This window comes from Equus caballus, chromosome 2, assembly GCF_041296265.1.
Source record: "Equus caballus isolate H_3958 breed thoroughbred chromosome 2, TB-T2T, whole genome shotgun sequence".
NCBI classification, from domain to species: domain Eukaryota; kingdom Metazoa; phylum Chordata; class Mammalia; order Perissodactyla; family Equidae; genus Equus; species Equus caballus.
The window spans coordinates 114,128,029-114,146,866 of NC_091685.1; the positions used below are offsets into that span (position 1 = coordinate 114,128,029).

Consider the following 18,838-nt stretch of genomic DNA (forward strand, 5'->3'; position numbering starts at 1 on the left):
ATGTTTTATAATTTGCTCCATAATTTACATAAGGCTTTCTATAAACAGGTAATTCTCCTCCAATTAACAAACAAAAACTAATTCTTCAAGACTCAGCTCAAATACCTCTTTTTTGAACCCTTTCTACAAAATGAATGACTATTTCCCCAATTTATTATCACTTGAAAATGTCAGCAAACCCCAAATAGTGCTGTTCTCACAGAATCGTGTGGAGCTGTTTGTTTCCCCATTCTATGGGGCACGCTCTGCTGACGACGTGGTGGGGAAACCCTGCATTTGAAGACAGATGACTTGGGTTGAAGTCTGGATTCACTACTTATTGGTTGGTAACTGTAAGCAAGCCTCTTAACCCCTTACAATGTTTCCTCATTTATGAATTAAGATAAAGATACCTGTTTTACCTACCTCACAGGACTATTAGGAACATCAACTGAGTTACAATGGGTGGAGGGTATAGTGATAACACGTAAAATGTTATACCACCACTAACTAGCCACCATTTATTGACTGCTGACTCAGGTTCTAAGAAGTTGATAATTATTTCATTTAATCTTTACAATTGAAAACCATTTTTACTTGAAAAGACATCAAACTTTGGTTATTCAGACTTGAGTATTTGGCAGAAATTTTCTTGAAAATTAAAGAAGTGAACCTGTCACTTCAAAGCAAACAACTGGCAGTATTTATTGCCAATGATAAAATTCAAGCTTTCAGATGAAAATAGTAATTTTGGAAAACTTGTATCCACTACCATCACTTTTGTAGCTTCCCAATAATTATAAAGACTTTCTGCTAATATCTGTGGTGATATCAACAAATGTGGGTTTTAAAAAGATAATATTAAATAAACATATCAACATTTGGAAGACTTGCATAATTTAGCAAACCAGTATTTTCCAAATGAGAAAACATGGAGGTTACAAAATCATGCATAAATAAATTATTCTTTGAATGAATAAATATTGAAAATCTTCAGTTTCAATTCCTAATACAGCACATAGTAATAAATATAACCCATAGAACAAAAGCTCTTTGAGGTCCTCAATATATATATTTTTTTTTCCACAGGGGAAGATTTGCCCTAAGCTAACATCTGTTGCCAATCTTCCTCCTTTTTTCCTCCTTCCCCCGCCCACAAAGCCCCAGTACACAGTTATGAATAGCTGTAAGTTCTTCTGGTTCTTCTATGTGAGCTGCCACCACAGCACGGCTACTGACAGAGGAGTGGTGTGGTTCCATTCCCGGGAACCGAAAACAGGCTGCTGAAGCTGAGCGTGCTGAACTTTAACGGCTAGGCCATCAGGGCTGGCTCGTCAATATTTGTTAAGAATATAAAGATATCCTGAGGTCAAAAGTTTGAAAATCACTATTCTAGTTGACTGAAAGTAGTTGTTTTTTAAAAATTTCAATCACAACTATTCCTTGAAACAATTCTCCTTTTCATACCCAAGGAAGTTAAGTGACCTAACCAGTGGTACACAGCCCGTGAGGGGCAGCATTCAAACCAATCCAGGGTTGACTCCAAAGCCAGTGCTCTTTCCACTACCTGCAAGCTCTCTTCTGCACATGCCCCTAAAATACAAGGGCACGACACAGAATCTCCTTCCAATGAAACTAGGCCATGAGTGCCAACATCAAACAACAGGATAGACTAATAAGCTGATGCCCACAGAAGGTACCAAAATAAATGGAACTAACTTGAAGTTTCAATTAATTGCCTATGCTTCTGTACAAATTCTAGTAAGTTTTTCTGTATTCTCCCTTATGTTTAGATGACGTGTTCATCATGTTCATTTACTCAGTTTCCCCTCATTCTCATGCTTCTAATCTACTGTACACTAGGCTATGAATTGAAGATTGCAAACAAAACCAAAGTACCCTGTCACTCACAATTCAACTGGAATCTACAGTTGATCAAAACATCTAAATATCACCCTATGAAAAAAAATCTGTATTTGATTATGATCAGGCTCTGCAAGTTAAATCTTGAAGTAATTTCCAAGAAAGATTTGTGTAATATACATGAAAATTTAATACCCTATGTGGTGATGCTCACGTACTAAATGATATCTCCCAATACAAACTTAAGATAGTGGAATGAGGGGAACCACAAGTCTGGCACTCATCTCTTGAAGACTTAACACTCTTATTTCCACTAGATTGCAGTAAGCTCATCAGTGTATGATGTGTTCCCCTTTTGTTATTCTTTCCTCAGAGGCTGGCACATAGAAGGCATTCCATGAAAGCCTGCAGGATGAATAAACAATTGCATGAAAAACATAGTGTTTTTCTTCCTTTGAATCACTCCCACACTGTCCACCATGTTCCCAGCTCACGGATCCAGGACCGGGTAAGAATAAACTGAGACAAATTCTTCTTACCTTCCTTCCCCACCTATCTCAAGTCTATAAAGCGCCCTAATAATAAAATCTTAAAAATAAAAGGCAGTATGTAATTTATCTCAGAGAGTCTTGGTTGCTTGTAAGCTTGACACACTGCCTGAGGCTCAAAAACTAATAAGCCTCTCTCTGACAGCTGCCTTATGATTAAAACAGAAAAACCAGTAATGTCAAAAAGAACCTTGATAATTTTTCAATCTCTAAAGCCTGAAAAATCTGTAAGTTGAAGTTACACTATAATTTTCCAACCACTGTGATTTTAACTTCAGAAATGTTTACTTCTGAACTTATCTATAATTTCAAGTTTAATATTCACAAACAGAAAAATAAATACTTAATTCTTAAAGAATTCTTTATTTTTATTAACGTGTCCACACAATGGGCAGCAGGAGGCAGCAGAGGTTTTATAAATATGCTTGAAATTTTAACATCACTATGGCAGGCATTCAACCAAGTGGTTTGACTTTAGAATTCCAACTAACTTAAAAATAGACGTGTTATTTTTCTCTTCTGCTGACATAGACATCCATGTGTCTCTACCGGGAACTTTGGCTCCAGGTTCTTTGCAAATCTAAGATAGTCTGATTTTAACACTTGGCACAGAAGATATCTCAACATCAAGACAAGAAGCTTTAATTAATAATGCTAATTTTGATGCTGTATACAAAAAAACCCAAAGCCCAACAGTCAAGAAATCAACATATATTTTTCAGCTGAAAAGATGATCTAAGTTTAAAACAGACTTATACAGCAATAAAACCAAACTGCTGGTCCAGACAATGTAATCTTCACTCTTGTTTTATATGGAGATTTCAGAATATAACAGAAATAGGGCAATAGCAAAGGCTAAACATTCAAGAGCAATAATCTAATCAACAGCCTAACTTACAATAAAAAGACATTTACATACAATTTGAATCCTTTAGAAAGATCATAAAACTTTAACTGGGTAAATATTTCTAGCTAAATTTACCATATACCAAGAGGAGTAAAGACATACTTTAGTATACAATAATCTACACTATCAGATACCTAAATTTTGGTATGATACAAAATAAAGAAGCACAAGTCAGTAACTTCTTTTTTCACTGGGATTATAATTTAAATAAAAAGCAAATAATGCTATTTTGCTACAAATTAAATTTCAAAACTGAAAACTTATGGTTTTAAAAATACATATAGATAAACATTAGGTGGTGCCGGGCCAGAGCAACAGAGAAGAATTGTGTGTTAATACCTTGCCTCTCAACTGTCTATGAGACTCTTAAAGAAAATAAATTTAGTAGGTATAGAAACAAAATCAACTGTTAAAAGTACCCCTTTCTCTAGATACACTTTCTAATGTATTTATTTTAAATGAGTACACTCTACAGTTTGCAAAAAATATCTTAGAGAAAATAATCAAACTTATATACATGTGAAAACTGTTCCAATAAATTTTTTTTCATTTACTAATTCTGGGATTTAACAACATTAAGGGGAATATATTTCACTTAACGAAATGGAGGTACAGACTTTTTTATAATAATTAAGGGAGTTAACAGATTTTTTGACCACTGGTTAACTTCTTTCACTCTTGTCATTTCCAAGATCAGGATTCTCAGTTTGAACTAATCCTGACTTCTACGATCAATCTAGATTAAGCCAAGTATTGCAGACTCCAAAGCAAATGGCAAAACTTCCAGAGAGACCTGATAATTCCTTTGTGATCTGTTATGTATAATCTGTAAAGATCGCCACATATATTAATTTAAGTAGATAACCTTACTTCATAGAGGAAAGAGTGCATGAGGTATGAACTGCTTCACTGTCCCATCTAACAGGACACATACCCAAGGGCACCTGCATGCCCCTTTATCGCTCCCTCTACAGAAAAGCTCCCAGTCCCTTAATCCAAAGCCTGCCTCTTTACCTTGTTTCATTCTTATTCTACCCCCAGGGATCTCACTCCATCAATTATTGTTCTGTTCTAATCTTATCTTCACATCTTTCTCTTCCTCTGTACATCATTCATTCCTTATCCTCTGCAACACAAATGCCCAAGTCTCTCTATTAAAGAAAAAAAAAAGTCCCAAAACAAAAGCTCTTGGTTTCATTTTTGTCCTCTAAGTACTGCTTCTTTGCTATTCACAGCAAAAGTTTTGAGAGACATGTGCTAAATTTCTTTACTTCTCTTCTATTTACTTTTTACTCCACTGTAATCTTTTAAAAAAATTTCACTTCAAAATAATTTCAGAAAGTTCAGAAAACTTGAAAGATGAAAACTAGTACAAAGAATACCTGTATATCTTTTACCCAGATTCAACTATTCTTAACATTTTACCCCATTTTTTCCTGAACCATTTGAGATAAAGTTATGAACATAATGGCCCTTTACTTCTAAATCCTTCCATTCTACCTCAATCTAGCTTCTGTTTCTAATGTTCCTCTAACATTGCTTTTACTCTATCACTAATGACTTATGAACCACTAAATCAAACTAGCACTTTTTAACCCTTATTCCGCTTAATCTGTGACCATTTTTCTTGAAGCTCCCCATTTTCCCAGCTTCCCTGTGATAACCTCTCTCCCATATTTTCTCATACCTGCCCAGCTATTCCTCATACTTTTCCATAGTTGCTCCTTCTCTCTATCCTTGGCTCACTTCTCTTACTCAGCAAACCCATGTTCTTTTCCTTTGTCTTTTTTTGCCCTGAAATCTCCAGTTTTCCTGAGTGATGTCATCCAAGTCTACGGCATTCAATTCCTAAATATGCTGATGGTTAGCAAATACATCTTTTCTGAGTTCTAGCCTTATGTTCCGAACTGCATAATAAATCTACTTACCTAGATGATAACCAAACAAATCCATAAATAAATTTGGTTTCCCCTTACCCACCAAAATTTGTTCCAGCTTCCTTACTCCTCAATTTGGTAAATGGTCTATCTACTTCTCTAAGTCCCCAGTACCGCTATCCCCAGCTTCCTCCCCTTCCCTTATTCTGTACATCTGCCACAAAAACTGACGCCACATCCACATACTCCTATAATCTCTCGAATCTTCTTGCTCGACCTTGGTACTGCCTTAGTTTATGCCCTCATCTTTTCTCTCCGAGGATATCAGTCATCTAATTAATTTTTCTCCCACTGCTCCAAATTCACCCTCCACACTGCCACCAGAGTCTTTTCTAAGGTGCAAACTGGAGCATGCTACTCTCCTTGTCCTTTGGTGCCTTTCCACTTACTGTAGGATTTAAAAATAGCATCAAAGTTTCATCATGACTTGGCTTCTATCTCTCCCTCTATCCATCATCTCCCAATTTCCACATATGAATTCCAGCCTTGCACATACCAAACTCCCTGTATTCCTCCAGTATGTGATACTTCCTCCCCACCAAGTGCATTTCAACATATCAGTTTTTCTGTCTTGAATGTAATTTAAGGTAATTGAATGTAATTTAATTTGAAATTCTCCCCACTAGTGACCCATTTTAAAAGAGGAGCTAGGGGCTGGCCCTGTGGCCAAGTGGTTAAGTTTGCATGCTCTGCTTCCGCGGCCTGGGGTTCACTGGTTTGGATCCTTGGTGCAGTCCTACACACCGCTTATCAGGCCACGCTGTGACAGCATCCTCCATAGAATGACTTACAACTAGTATACACAACTAGGTACTGGAGCTTTAGGGAGGAAAAAAAAAGAGGAAGATTGGCAACAGATATTAGCTCAGAGCTAATCTTCCTCACCAATAATAATAATGATAATAAAATAATAAAAGAGGAGCTAAAATAATCCAAAGGGCATTGTGGAATTTCAACATTTCCAAATAACAGCTTTAGGCAGTGTGGACATGATTTTTTGCAGCAGAATCCATAATGACATAGGCAGACAAGTCTATATAATATCTCTATCAATGAAATAATTACAACAGCATTATTATAGATTTTAACTTCTTTACCATCAAATAAACTTATATAGACTAAGATTAAAAATTGACTTAAATGTCAAACAAAATAGATAAAAACATTTCTAAGTCTTTGTAAGTTTCTTAAAGTCTTTTAGCTATTGTTATAAAGCGATTCTTCAGGTCAATAATGTAAGTGTGCCCCCATTTTATAAATAAGAAATAGGAGAAAACCAAGAAAATCATACCAAGTCACAAAGAATTAAATTAAATTGTGGCTTATTGAAAAAAAAAATCCAGGCAGGGCAAGTTCTTAGCTTGGGAAAAATGTCTATACCATGTTAACGTGTTCTCAGTCCTACACTATGGGAAGGGAACACACACAGAGATACCTTAAGGCATGAACATTTACAAAGGTTCTCAAAGCAAAGACTAGCTTAAACAACTATGGTAGACTATGAAGTTTATTAAATAAGAAATAATTTTAACATAATGCAATTTATGTAATTAAATAAAAAGCGGGTTACACAAAACCACAATAAGATACCACTTCATTCATTAAGATGGCAATTATCAAAAAAAGAGAAAATAACAAGTGTTCGTGAGGATGTGGAGAAGTTGGAACTCTTGTGCACTGCTGGTGGGAAAATAAAATAGTGCAGCTGCTATGGAAAACAGTATGGTGGTTTCTCAAAAAATTAAACACACAATTACCATAGGATCTAGCAATTGCACTTTTGGGTATATACTCAAAAGGACTAAAGTAGGACTCTCACATATTTGTACACCAGTATTCAGAGGAGCATTATTATTCACTGAAACCAAAAGGTGGAAACAACCCAAATATCCATCAACAGAAGAATGGATAAACAAAATGTGTTATCAGTCAATGTAATATTATTCAGTCTTAAAAAGGAATGAAATTCTGACACATGCTACAGCATGGATGAACTTTGAAGACATTATGCCAAGTGAAGAAAGCCAAATATAAAAAGACAGATATTGTACGACTCTACTTATATGAGTTACTTAGAGGAGTCAAATTCGTAGAGACAGAAAGTCGAATGGCGGTTGCCGGGGGCGGGGAGAGGAAGCAATGGGAAGTTGTTTAATGAGGACAGAGTTTCAGTTTGAGAAGATGAAAGAGTTCTGGAGATGGATAGTATAGGTGGTTACACAGTAAGGTGAATGTACTTAACACCACTGAACTGTCACTTAAAAATGGTTAGAATGGCAAATTGTTAAGTGTATTTTACCACAATAAAAAAAAATTATTTTTAAATGGGTTACATACTCACACATACATACCCTTTCATATTTAATGGGAAACCCACTACAAAGCTCTTACAGCAACACACTCTTGACCATCAAAATCTCTACAACCTTGTGTTTTTATTACTATCAGGAAACAAGCATCATTTTGTAAAGAGTACTGAACTTGTAGTTATTGTTCAATCTCACTGACTTCTGCTGTTGATCTCTGGCCAACCCTTTACTGTTTCCTGTAATACTTGGTTACCAGACTTTTATCAGATTTTTAAAACAGGCGAGACATTTTACATGGGAAAGGAAGGTTATTTCCTAAATATAAGTGTTTCCTTCTGATATTATACCATTTGATGAAAACAAAATAACTTAACATTTAATCACAGTCAATGTCTGCCACCTGAAAAACAGTGTCCACAAAGCCTTAAGGATGATAAAGACTAGATATAAATTTTAAAATGTTCTTCATGGCTACCTTTTATTGTGAAAAATTATATCCCCTTCTACTCCTCTGAATTCTAAAATCTGAAAACACTCTCTTTGATTGGAACCTCAATAATCCCCTTGGCTCATCATTGTCCTTGATCCCTCTCCCGCAAATCTTTCAGGTATATCCTCCCAGTAGCATCCTGAATTCTGTGTACATTCGAACATCTATTTTTCTGCTTCTGGGCTGCTATGTTTTGCTAACAAATCACCTATAATAATGCTACACCATTACATATTACTGTTCCCAAACTGAACTTTTCCAGCAGGCTGTTTTATCAATTTTTCTATTTGTCCTTAACTCCAGTTCAGCTTGCAGGCACCTGTGAAACTGCACTTTCCCTCTCTGGAATTAGGCCTGGCTGAAAGACTTGCCTCAGCCAATGAGATGCAAGTGGAAGTGCGTTTGTCACTTCTGGGTTCAAGTTTTAAGAGCTTACACATGATTCTCCATGTTGCGTCCTCCTTCAATCTCTCCCCCCCAAGTACTGCGATGATGAGAGAAGCATTTGTGGAGATGGAGTCCATTAGCCTGGGGCCCTGAGTGATGACTAAGAAGAAACTCCTGCTGATGCCCACTGGACATGTATCATGAGCAGAAGAAAACTTGCACAAGATATTGAGATTTGGATATCGTTACCATTGCATAGCCAAGGACCTAGCCTGTCCTGCTGACTCACTTCCCCCTTTCCCATTCCCTGAAATAGCTATTCCCATCCTTAACAGCTTTCAAGCATGAACTCTCCCAACTTCTGTCCTCATTATTTACTGACTTAGTAACAGGCAACTTCTTAGCTTCTTTACTCTTATTATCACAAGTTATTCTTTATTGCTACTATTACAATATATTTAAATAAAATTTTTACCTTCTAAGTAGTTTTTGCTCTGTTGGGAGTTACAGTTCACACGTTCTATATTTAGGTTGCTTGTCATAATCTGGTCACTAGAAAACAGAACAAAACACATTACCTATCATGGATTATTATTTTAGTTTATTCTAAGAAAAGGAAAGGAAAGGAAATAACATTTGTTAAGCAATTATTATATGCTGTGTGCTGTTCTAGGGGATTAATGAACATTGTTTTTTGGGGGTTTTGGGGGGTTTTTTTGGTGAGGAAGATTGGTCCTGAGCTAACATCTGTGCCACTCTTCCTCTACTTTCTATGTGGGATGCAATCACAGCATGGCTTGAGGAGTGGTGTGTAGGTCTGTGCCTGGATCCAAACCTGCAAACCTGGGGCCGTTGAAGCAGAGCGCACCAAACTTAACCACTACACCACTGGGCTGGTCCCTAATGAACACTGTTTAATTTACATTTCACAACAACACTTGTAAGTAATTATCATCCTCATTTTACAATAGGAGATGAAGTCTGGGAGAGTCAAATTAATATGCCCAATAACTAAAATCCAAGTCCATGTGGTTACAAAGACCTATCTTTCCAATACTCTAGACTACCCCTTTCCAAGAGGAGTTATGAAATTACCCTGCCACATCAAAAAGTTTCCCTAAGTCTTTATTACAATGAGTATTGTAATAAAACACAAGCAGTTGATTTTTGCAAATCTGAGTTTTTAATAATGAATGTGGTAAAATACCAGCTAATAACAAATTAGGATGTTTTAGATGGATTAAAAGTGGCTAGATTGACCTAAGATATCAGCCACTTAAGCTGTGGACATGTTTCAGAGGTTACACAGAGAAGTGTAAATGCACTCACTGCAAAGAGTAATACAATAAATGTATTCAGAATTATTTAATTAAGGGGGCTGGCCCCGTGGCCGAGTGGTTAAGTTCGCGCGCTCCGCTGCAGGCGGCCCAGTGTTTCGTTAGTTCGAATCCTGGGCGCGGACATGGCACTGCTCATCAGACCACGCTGAGGCAGCGTCCCACATGCCACAACTAGAAGAACCCACAGCGAAGAATACACAACTATGTACCGGGGGGCTTTGGGGAGAAAAAGGAAAAAATAAAATCTTAAAAAAAAGAATTATTTAATTAAGAACGAATGGAACACAAACTTAGCTATTTGGTTGCATTCTTTTAATCTGCTAAAGGAAAAATATCTCTTCTATGGAACTGGGCTGCAACAGCAGGAAATAACCCCAGTTCCGAGTTACAGAGGTTAGAGGTGGGATCATGAGCATTAATCAGACTGAGGAATTAAACAATTAGCTTAATGACTGAGAGGCAACCAATTTAAATCTGTGCTTTAAAACCTGCAGTATACATCAATAGTTTTCGGTGGCAACAATGACAAAATATTTCTGTACTTCCTAAATTTCCTAAAAATAAAGAGCTGTTATTTTTGGAATCAGGAAATAACTATTAAAAATAAAAACTTGAAATATCAAATAACCTGCAATATCCCAGGTTTCTCCAATCAATCAGAGCTCAAGTTCTATTCATTATACTTAATTGACCCCAAACTTTGAAAATTACTTCAAATATATAACAAGAGAGAATGGTGGGGGGAAGCCATTCATTTAATTTGTGTATTACCTGAAGAATACTGTTTCTTTAACACCACTGACATCCATTATTGTACCATTTCCTTCGATAACAGGTGAGTCCAAATTGGCAGATCCATTACTGATGTGATCACTGCTTTCATACCCAGACTCAGTCCTTTGTATCTGCCAGTTGTCACCATGAGCTTTAGTCTCTTTGAAGCCTTTATTTTTCTCTGTTCCTTTTCCATTGGATTCAAGGGAACTTCTGCTTCCTGTTTCCTGCTTTATTTCATCTTCATAAATGGTCATTAAACTTTTTTGCTTCGGATTCTCTTTCGGCCAATTGTTAAAACTCTGATCTTTGCTACATTTAGGTTTGCCACTGATATTTGATTTACGTCTAGGACTGTGCTGCCTTTTTTCACTCTCATTAAAAATACTATCAACATTTAACGTTTCCCTCATAGGTTTCCACCCTCGGTTCCGGCTTCTACCACCGCCATTACAGGGGCTCCCTTTATCTCTAGAGTCTTGGCTGCTGTCTGTGTCATACCCAGTGCCACTGTCGCTCTTCACTTTGCCAGTGATCTTCTCTCCTGGAGCAAGACTCTGGGATTTACTTGAACCTAATACTTGTGCAGAATCTCGACTCTGATGGGCAACTCGGTCGTGTTTCCAGGGTCCTCTGCCTTGACTGTGATGTAGATGTGGACTCCCATATTGTCTAAAGCCATTTGAGGCAGGAGGCGATCCAGACTTGAAATGTGGAAGGTCTTCATCAACCAAATCTTTAAGAGTAGGTAATAAAGATACAAATGAACTACTCTTCAGAGCCACTTTTCAGTCACAAGCCAAACACATTGTCGGAGAAGAAATATTAAGCAGCAATAAGTACATAATAAGTGTTTAAATTATATCACATAGTGCTTTGAGATTGAAAAGTGCTTTTTCGGTTTCTCTTTATGCTTAATGAGAGGCATTTATAAAATAAATGGTTATACAGTGATTTTAACAAATGATCTCTAAAGTAGATCATAAGATAATTAAGGCAGTTTTTTTAAAAAAAAGAGTATTCTATCTCATATATAATTAATGAAAATCATAAAAATAAAAATATTTTCCACTTATATTAGTAAAGATTTAAAAGTTTGTTAAACTAACTGCTGCTGAGAATGTGAAGACAGAGATATCCAACCACTGTTGGTGGAGTGCCTACTGGTTCAGCCTTTCAGGGGGCAACTAAGCCACATCCATCAAAATTAAAAATAAACATACTCTAACCCAGTAATTCTTCTGAAAGACTTTTATGCTGTGGCTATATACAAAAAGCACACAAGGTATATGTAAAGGGATGTCACTGCAGCAAAAATCTCAAATCAATTTTAAAAGTCTAGTGGTATCAGTTAAATTATGGTACATCATAAAGAAAAGAAGATAAAACCATAAAGAGTAAGACATGCTCAAAATGAACTGGAAAGTAGTAACAGCAGAACAGAGGGAAGGTCAGGAGGCACAGAAAAAGAAGTTCTTTTCATTTAATTTTATAACTTTCCTTATTAGTTGAATGTGCCATAAGCGTCAACTGAATTTATGATTAAAAGTAAAGTTAAAACATCAAAATAAACACAAGTATTCCAAGCTAGAATTAAATAAGAACCAGGAAAATGCTACATTTACAGATGTAATAGGTGTATTAAAGAAATCATATCAAGATATATAACATATAAACAAATGTAAATAATAAAAAGATAAAGAAATTATATTAAATCAAATTGTATTAAAGTTATAAAATTTAGTCTTAAAATAAGATTTTAGCAGCCCCTTTTCAAATGAATGGTATAAGCTCTCTCTCAACTTACCTCTTTGTCGGCCCAAATCTTTCCTTTGTCCCCTCTCCAAATCTTTCCGTTGTGAGGAAAGTAAGTTTTTCTGTTCAATAGCTTTTAGAGCACATTCTCTGGAAATGTCTTTCATTTTTTCCCTTTGATCACTGTGACTTAACTTAACTGCAAAAGAAACCATTCTTATTAACAATGATACTGACCATTTTTCAAACTGCTCAATAAAAGTACAAACTGAACTACATAAAAATTTTAAGATGCTCTATATTAAAAACAAAATATAGATTAAAGTATACAATAAACTCATTTTTATGCTTAACTAAAAATTCAGTGTGATTTATCCTGACACCAGAGATGTGTGTTGTCTTTGAAAACTTCTTGCACAGTTCCTACAGCAAGTGCAAAGGAAAAAAAGAGCCTAGCTAGTGACATAACAGCTTAAAAGTAAGTGAGGGTCACCACATGTCAGGCACTACTCTAAGTGCCTTAAGTCATTTAATTCTCTGAGGTGGGTATAATTACTGTCTCCACTTCAGATCAGGAAACTGAAGCAAAGAGAAGTTTAAAACGTGCCTAAGTTGACACAGTGTGTAAATGTAGAACCGGGATTAGGCTTTTTATTTTTTTAATTAATTTATTATTTTTTTGAGGAAGATTAGCCCTGAGCTAACATCTGCCAATCCTCCTCTTTTTGCTGAGGAAGACTGGCCCTGAGCGAACATCCATGCCCATCTTCCTCTACTTTATACGTGGGATGCCTACCACAGCATGGTTTTTGCCAAGTGGTGCCACGTCCGCACCCAGGATCCAAACCAGTGAACCCCGGGCCGCTGAGAAGCGGAATGTGTAAACTTAACCACTGCGCCACTGGGCTGGCCCCTACAACTGGGATTAGGAACCCAAGTTGTTTGTGTTTTTATACACATAAACAGTTTCTGGGCCTGAAAAACAACTAATGGCTTAATCTAAGAGCATCAACAATACATAAGAGGGAAAAAGGTATAGTTCCATTAAGAATTTTTAAACACATTTACTGTAATTCTTTGTTCATGATAACTGTCAATTCTGAATCTTACCATGCTTGATTAAAAGGGTTACTTTTATGGTCAGACATTATTTCATTAATATATTTAAAAGTTGCTTACATAATCATCCTGAACATCCACAAAGAGTTTTACGTATTTCTAAACCATAACTACACACCTTACCGTGATGTTTCATTTTGGACCCAAGCTACAGTATTAGGTTTGTGAAAATCAAAATTGTGGGATGACAACAACAAGAGGGAGCTGAATAAAAATGAGGGTAAGAATAAACTACAACTATAGTAACTCTGAACTACTATTGCATTCACTAATGGTAAATTTACTTTTGGCATATGAGCCAAATTATTCACCCACATTTTTCCTCTCCAAGTTATTAATTAACTCCTCAAAGGAAAGGCCACACTATAGCTTCCTTTGGTAACCGTCCAGATTGCCTCCAGGCTACTATGGCTCTGAGTGCATGCAGAAACTCAAATACTGGTTGAGTCAAATTGTTCAGACAACAGATCTCAGAGAAATGCATAAGGCAAAAGACACAGTTTTATCTCCTTGTTATTTTCTCTTCATGGCCAAGGAAAGCTAATTAAGCACCCCCGTTTTATATGGTCCTTCCTAGGAATTACAGATTCAGCACGAGAAGAAAGAGGGAAGCATAACTACTTGGGACACCGTGAAAATAACAATTAAACACATACCTGGTCCTCTACCACCACTTGTTTGCATGTGGCTCCGAGTAAATGATGAAATATTATCTGTGTGAACTTTTTGATTTTCTCTCTGTTTTGCCTGATCACCAAATTCATTTTCTTTTGAATTATCTGACTTATAGATCGAGGGCTTTTCACATCCTTAAAAAGACAAACAAAAATGTCTCATTCCCTTCTTCCTCCCCACCAGAAGAAGACATGTTTGAATCACCTCTTCAGACATTTTTAATACTGTAGATAAAATGACTCAAAAACTTAGAGGACTGACATCTCTTAAGGGTTTCTACATCTATATAATGCATCCCAAAACAGCCTAGCTGCTCTAGACTTTTCCAGTGTAGTAACCTGCTTTAAATCTCAATATATACTGCCAGAAAGAGCTACCAGCCAAGGATCCCCTTCCGTGCTTGTGTGACCACAGCAGTGGGGGCTCCTGAGGCTGCCTCTGAGCCCAGTGATGAGGAAAGGTTTCTTTCTAAACATTAACTCAAAGTATTAGAGTTTTCCTGAACCCTACTTTACTGAAACTAAATTTTGAAATCATCCTCAATATTCATTTTATATTTGGTATATTAGTATTCCTAGTGTGATTGTGATAATAGAAAAACACTAAAAAGAATTAAAAAAAAAAGAATTACCCATATTTTCTGCAATGGATTTATGTGGCCAGTTGATGACCTGCCTGAGCGCATCTTCGGTAGAAACTGCTGTGCCATCTGGGTTTGCATAAAACAAAAGCAGTGGCTGGAAGTGACATCGGATGCACTTGGAGACCACATCTTTCCATCTAGTTCCAACCTTTTAAAAAACCACAATGAATGAAAACAAAACGGAATCTCATAATCAATAAGTTACATGAAAAGGCAGAAACAATTAATTTGTATATTAAAAAATTTTAAAGACATTCACATGCTAATAGTTCAACTGTCCATCATATTATATGATTAATTTTATCTTATTTAGTAACTAGTCTAAATAAAAACCATTTAAACATTATCATTAAAAAAACTGGTGGACAAAATTCTACACTTTCTATATCAAGATTTAGATTCTCAAATTTTAAAAAGCTTTTCACATACATGGTTGATTCACTTTTGACAAAGATTTCAAGGCAATTTAATGGGGAGATATAAAAGAATCTATTTAATAAATGCTTGAACAATGGACAGCCATATGAAAAAATGAACTTTGGCCTCATTACACATAAAGCACAAAAATTAACTCAGAATGAATAATGCAAAAATGATAAAGCTTACAGAAGAAAACCAAAGAGAAAATCTTAACAACCCTGGGGAAGGGAAAAATTTCTTAGGATATCAAACAAACCACAAAAGAAAAAAATGTTTAAATTAAGGCTTCATCCAAATGAATTAATCACTTCTGCTCTTTGAAAGACTATTAAGAAAATGAAAAAACAAGCCACACGCATCTAATAAAGGACTGGTATGCAGAATAAAGAATTCCTACAACTCATTAATATGAAGATAATCTAACCTGAAAAATGGTCAAAACATTTGAATAGACCCTTTACCAAAAAGAAATAAGAATGGCCAATAAACAAATGAAAAGATGCTCAAAACATTAATCATAAGAGAAATACAAATTAAAACCACAGTAAGATAATGTTATACATTCACTAGAAGGGCTAAAATTAAAAAGACTACCAACATGGAGTGCTTGCTAAGAAAGTGGAGCAACTAGAACCCTCGCACATTGCTGGTGGGAACGTGAAGTGGTACAATTACTTTGCAGATCAATTTGCCAGTTTCCTGTAAAGTTTAACATGCGCTTACCACACAACCCAGAAATTCCCCTTATGGGTATTATCTAAGAGCAATGGAAAAAGGTATGTTCCACAAAGACTGTTCAAACTTCAATAGGTGAATGGATAAATAGTTATAGAGCCATAAAACGGAACACAATAATAAAAATGAAGCACTGAAACACATAACATGAATGAATCTTAAAAGACATCATGCTTAGCAAAGGAAGCCGGACACAGAGTAATACATACTGTAAGAGACCATTCACGTAAAATTGCAGAATGAGCACAACTAATCTACAGTGAGATCAGTGATTTCCTGGGGCCTGGGGTGCGGTGGGGGCATTGACAGTAAAGGGCCATGACAAAATTTTCTGGGGTGATGAAAATATCCTATATAATGATTATAGAGGTTACATAGGCATATACATTTGTCAAAACCCTAACTATATACTTAAAATGGGTGCATTTCAATGTTTGTAAATTACACCTCTATTAAGTTGATTTAAAAATAAAACAAAATCAAACAAAAAACACGGCATTCGAGAATATTGGTTTTTGTAGGGAAGGGTCTTAAAAAAAGAATTTTGAGGAGCTTTTACAAACTATACCTATTTAGCTGTTTACCCTCCTTATCTGGGTTCTGAGATACTCGAGGAACCAGAGTAATCTGAAAACAAAACAAAAATAAAACTCCCAGAGTGATTAATACACCCAGTTCTTCCTGCAAATTTAAAAAATTTAAACTATATGGATGCAAAGTAAGAGCACCAAAACAGTGCTACACACTGACTCGAGATGGAACTTCCTAATAAACTGCTACCTCAAAGCTCAAAGGATTGGGCAAAGTGCTGGTTTTAGAACACCAAAATTTTTTCATTGGCTTTATTGAGTATAACGTACATGAAATAAAATTATCCAGTGACAGAGTACAAATCAATGAGTTCTGACAAATGTACACAATCACGTAATCCTCACCCCCTAAACTTCCCCTACATCTTTGCAGTGCCTGGCAACCAATGATCTACTTTTTATCACTTTGGTTTTTTCCTTTTCTAGGATTTTATATAAGCAGAATCATAGTATTTAGTCGTCTATGTCTCACTTCTTTCATTTAGCATAAGGCTCTTGAGATGTGTCCACATGGTGGCACGTATCAATAGTTCACTCCTCTTCACTGCTGAGTACTATATTCCACGCTAGAGCTAGACCACAACTTGTTTATCCATTCCCCTGTTGATGGACACAATAACCCAGCTTGGGCTATTTTGAATAAAACTACCATGAACATTTAAGTACAAGTTTTGTGGGGACATTTGTTTTCATAGGAATGGAACTGCTAGGTTGTGTAGCATGTTTAAATTTACAAGAAACTGAAAGACGGTTCTCTATAGTGACTGTCCCATTTTGCATTTCCATAAGCCTTGTGTGAAAGATCCAGCTGCTCTACGTCCTTGACAACTCTTGGTATGGTCAATCTGAGCCATTACAACACGTGAGTAACCGAATCCCAGTTTCAACTGAAGTTTATATTTCCCTTGTGACTGATGTACTGAATATCATTTCAAGGGCCATTCATATATCTTCTTTGGTGAACTGTCTAAATCTTTTGCCCATTTTTTAATTGATTTGTCTTTTTATTATTGAGTTAAAAGAGTTCTTTATATATCCTGGATATAACCTTGATTAGATACATGTTTGACAAATATTTTCTCCCAGTCTCTGGGTTGCCTTTTCATTCTAACAGCATCTTACTGAAGAGCAAAAGTTTTAAGTTTTGATGAAGTCAAATTTATCATTTATTTTTATGGTCTATGTTTATTGAATGTTACCTATTAAATCTCTCTCTATATATACAGCAGTTTTAACATTCTTGTCTGATATTTCCATCTGTGTCATTTTCGGTCTGTTTTTATTAATATTCCTTCAGCTTATACGTCTTATTTTCCTATTTCTTTGCATATTTGGTAATTTTTTGTTGAGTGCTATTTTGAAATGGCATATTGAAATTTTATTGAATTTTACACTTTGGAGTATTGAATTGCTGTGTTCCTTTAAAAAAGTGTTGGACTTTGTTCTGGCATGTAGTTAAGTTATGTGGGATCAGCTTGGTCCTCTGAAGGCTTCATTTGAAGCTTTTTACGTCAGGTCCAGGGCAATCTTCAGTCTAGGGATAATTCAGCCCCACTCTTAAGCCGACACTTTCCGGAGGATTCTCCCTGATGCCCTGTGTATCACAGCATCTTTCCACTCTTGCTGGTGGGATGCAAACTCTCCTCGGCCTGGTAATGGTTTTGGGAATTGTCTGACCTTCTGTTTTCCAATGGTTCTTTCCTCCACTTTGTGCAGGTTTGCCCCACTCAGGCACAGATCACACTGTTCAGTCAAAGATTAAAGGGGACCTTCTCCCAATCTCCAGCACTTTCCCTCTCTGCAGCTTTCTTTATGGCATTCCCACAAGCAAACTGAGTCATTTTGGCCTTCCTGAACTCTAATTTCAGTCTCCTGACCTCAGTGAGACCACTGGGCTTTGTTGCTCGCCCTCCCTGCCCTGCAACCCAGAAACTACTCCAGGCAGTGAGCCGGGGTAACTGTAGGGCTCATCTCCTTCATTTCCCTTTTCTCTGTTCAGCCACCTGTTGTCCAATGTCTAAAAGAGTTGTTTCATCTACTTGGTTTTCTAATTTTCAACAGTGGAAGTGCTATTTCCATAGCAGTTAATCCTTTGTGGGAGGAATTACAAGTTCACTAAATACCAAATATTCAAACTTTTATTGACTTAGTAAATTGTAGTGCTGATAAATGGCCCTTTGTTATATATTTAAAAGAGAGTAAATGGAATTGTACATCATTTGCTTGTAACAATCAAATAACACATATTTTTAAACCGGTTTACTGCTTACTAATAGTATTCTCAAAGTCAATAAGCCTGAGAACAGTGCAAACAAGATCAACAGTTTTCAACTATGGCTAAGTCTGAATCTCCTGTAGAACTTTTAA

General features: G+C 36.2%; 1 protein-coding gene across 3 annotated transcripts in view; it reads right to left on the reverse strand.

Moving 5' to 3' along the window:
- Nucleotides 1-18,838, reverse strand: part of USP53 (ubiquitin specific peptidase 53) — a 62,069-nt gene that overhangs the window by 4,217 nt on the left and 39,014 nt on the right. For all 3 annotated transcript variants that reach the window (XM_023636639.2, XM_001916288.6, XM_023636637.2), the window contains exons 10-14: nt 14,715-14,874; nt 14,065-14,217; nt 12,342-12,488; nt 10,532-11,270; nt 8,896-8,972 (exon numbers count right to left, since the gene is read on the reverse strand). In XM_023636639.2, coding sequence (XP_023492407.1) covers nt 8,896-8,972; nt 10,532-11,270; nt 12,342-12,488; nt 14,065-14,217; nt 14,715-14,874 — 1,276 coding nt within the window. The remainder of the gene's footprint in view (nt 1-8,895; nt 8,973-10,531; nt 11,271-12,341; nt 12,489-14,064; nt 14,218-14,714; nt 14,875-18,838) is intronic.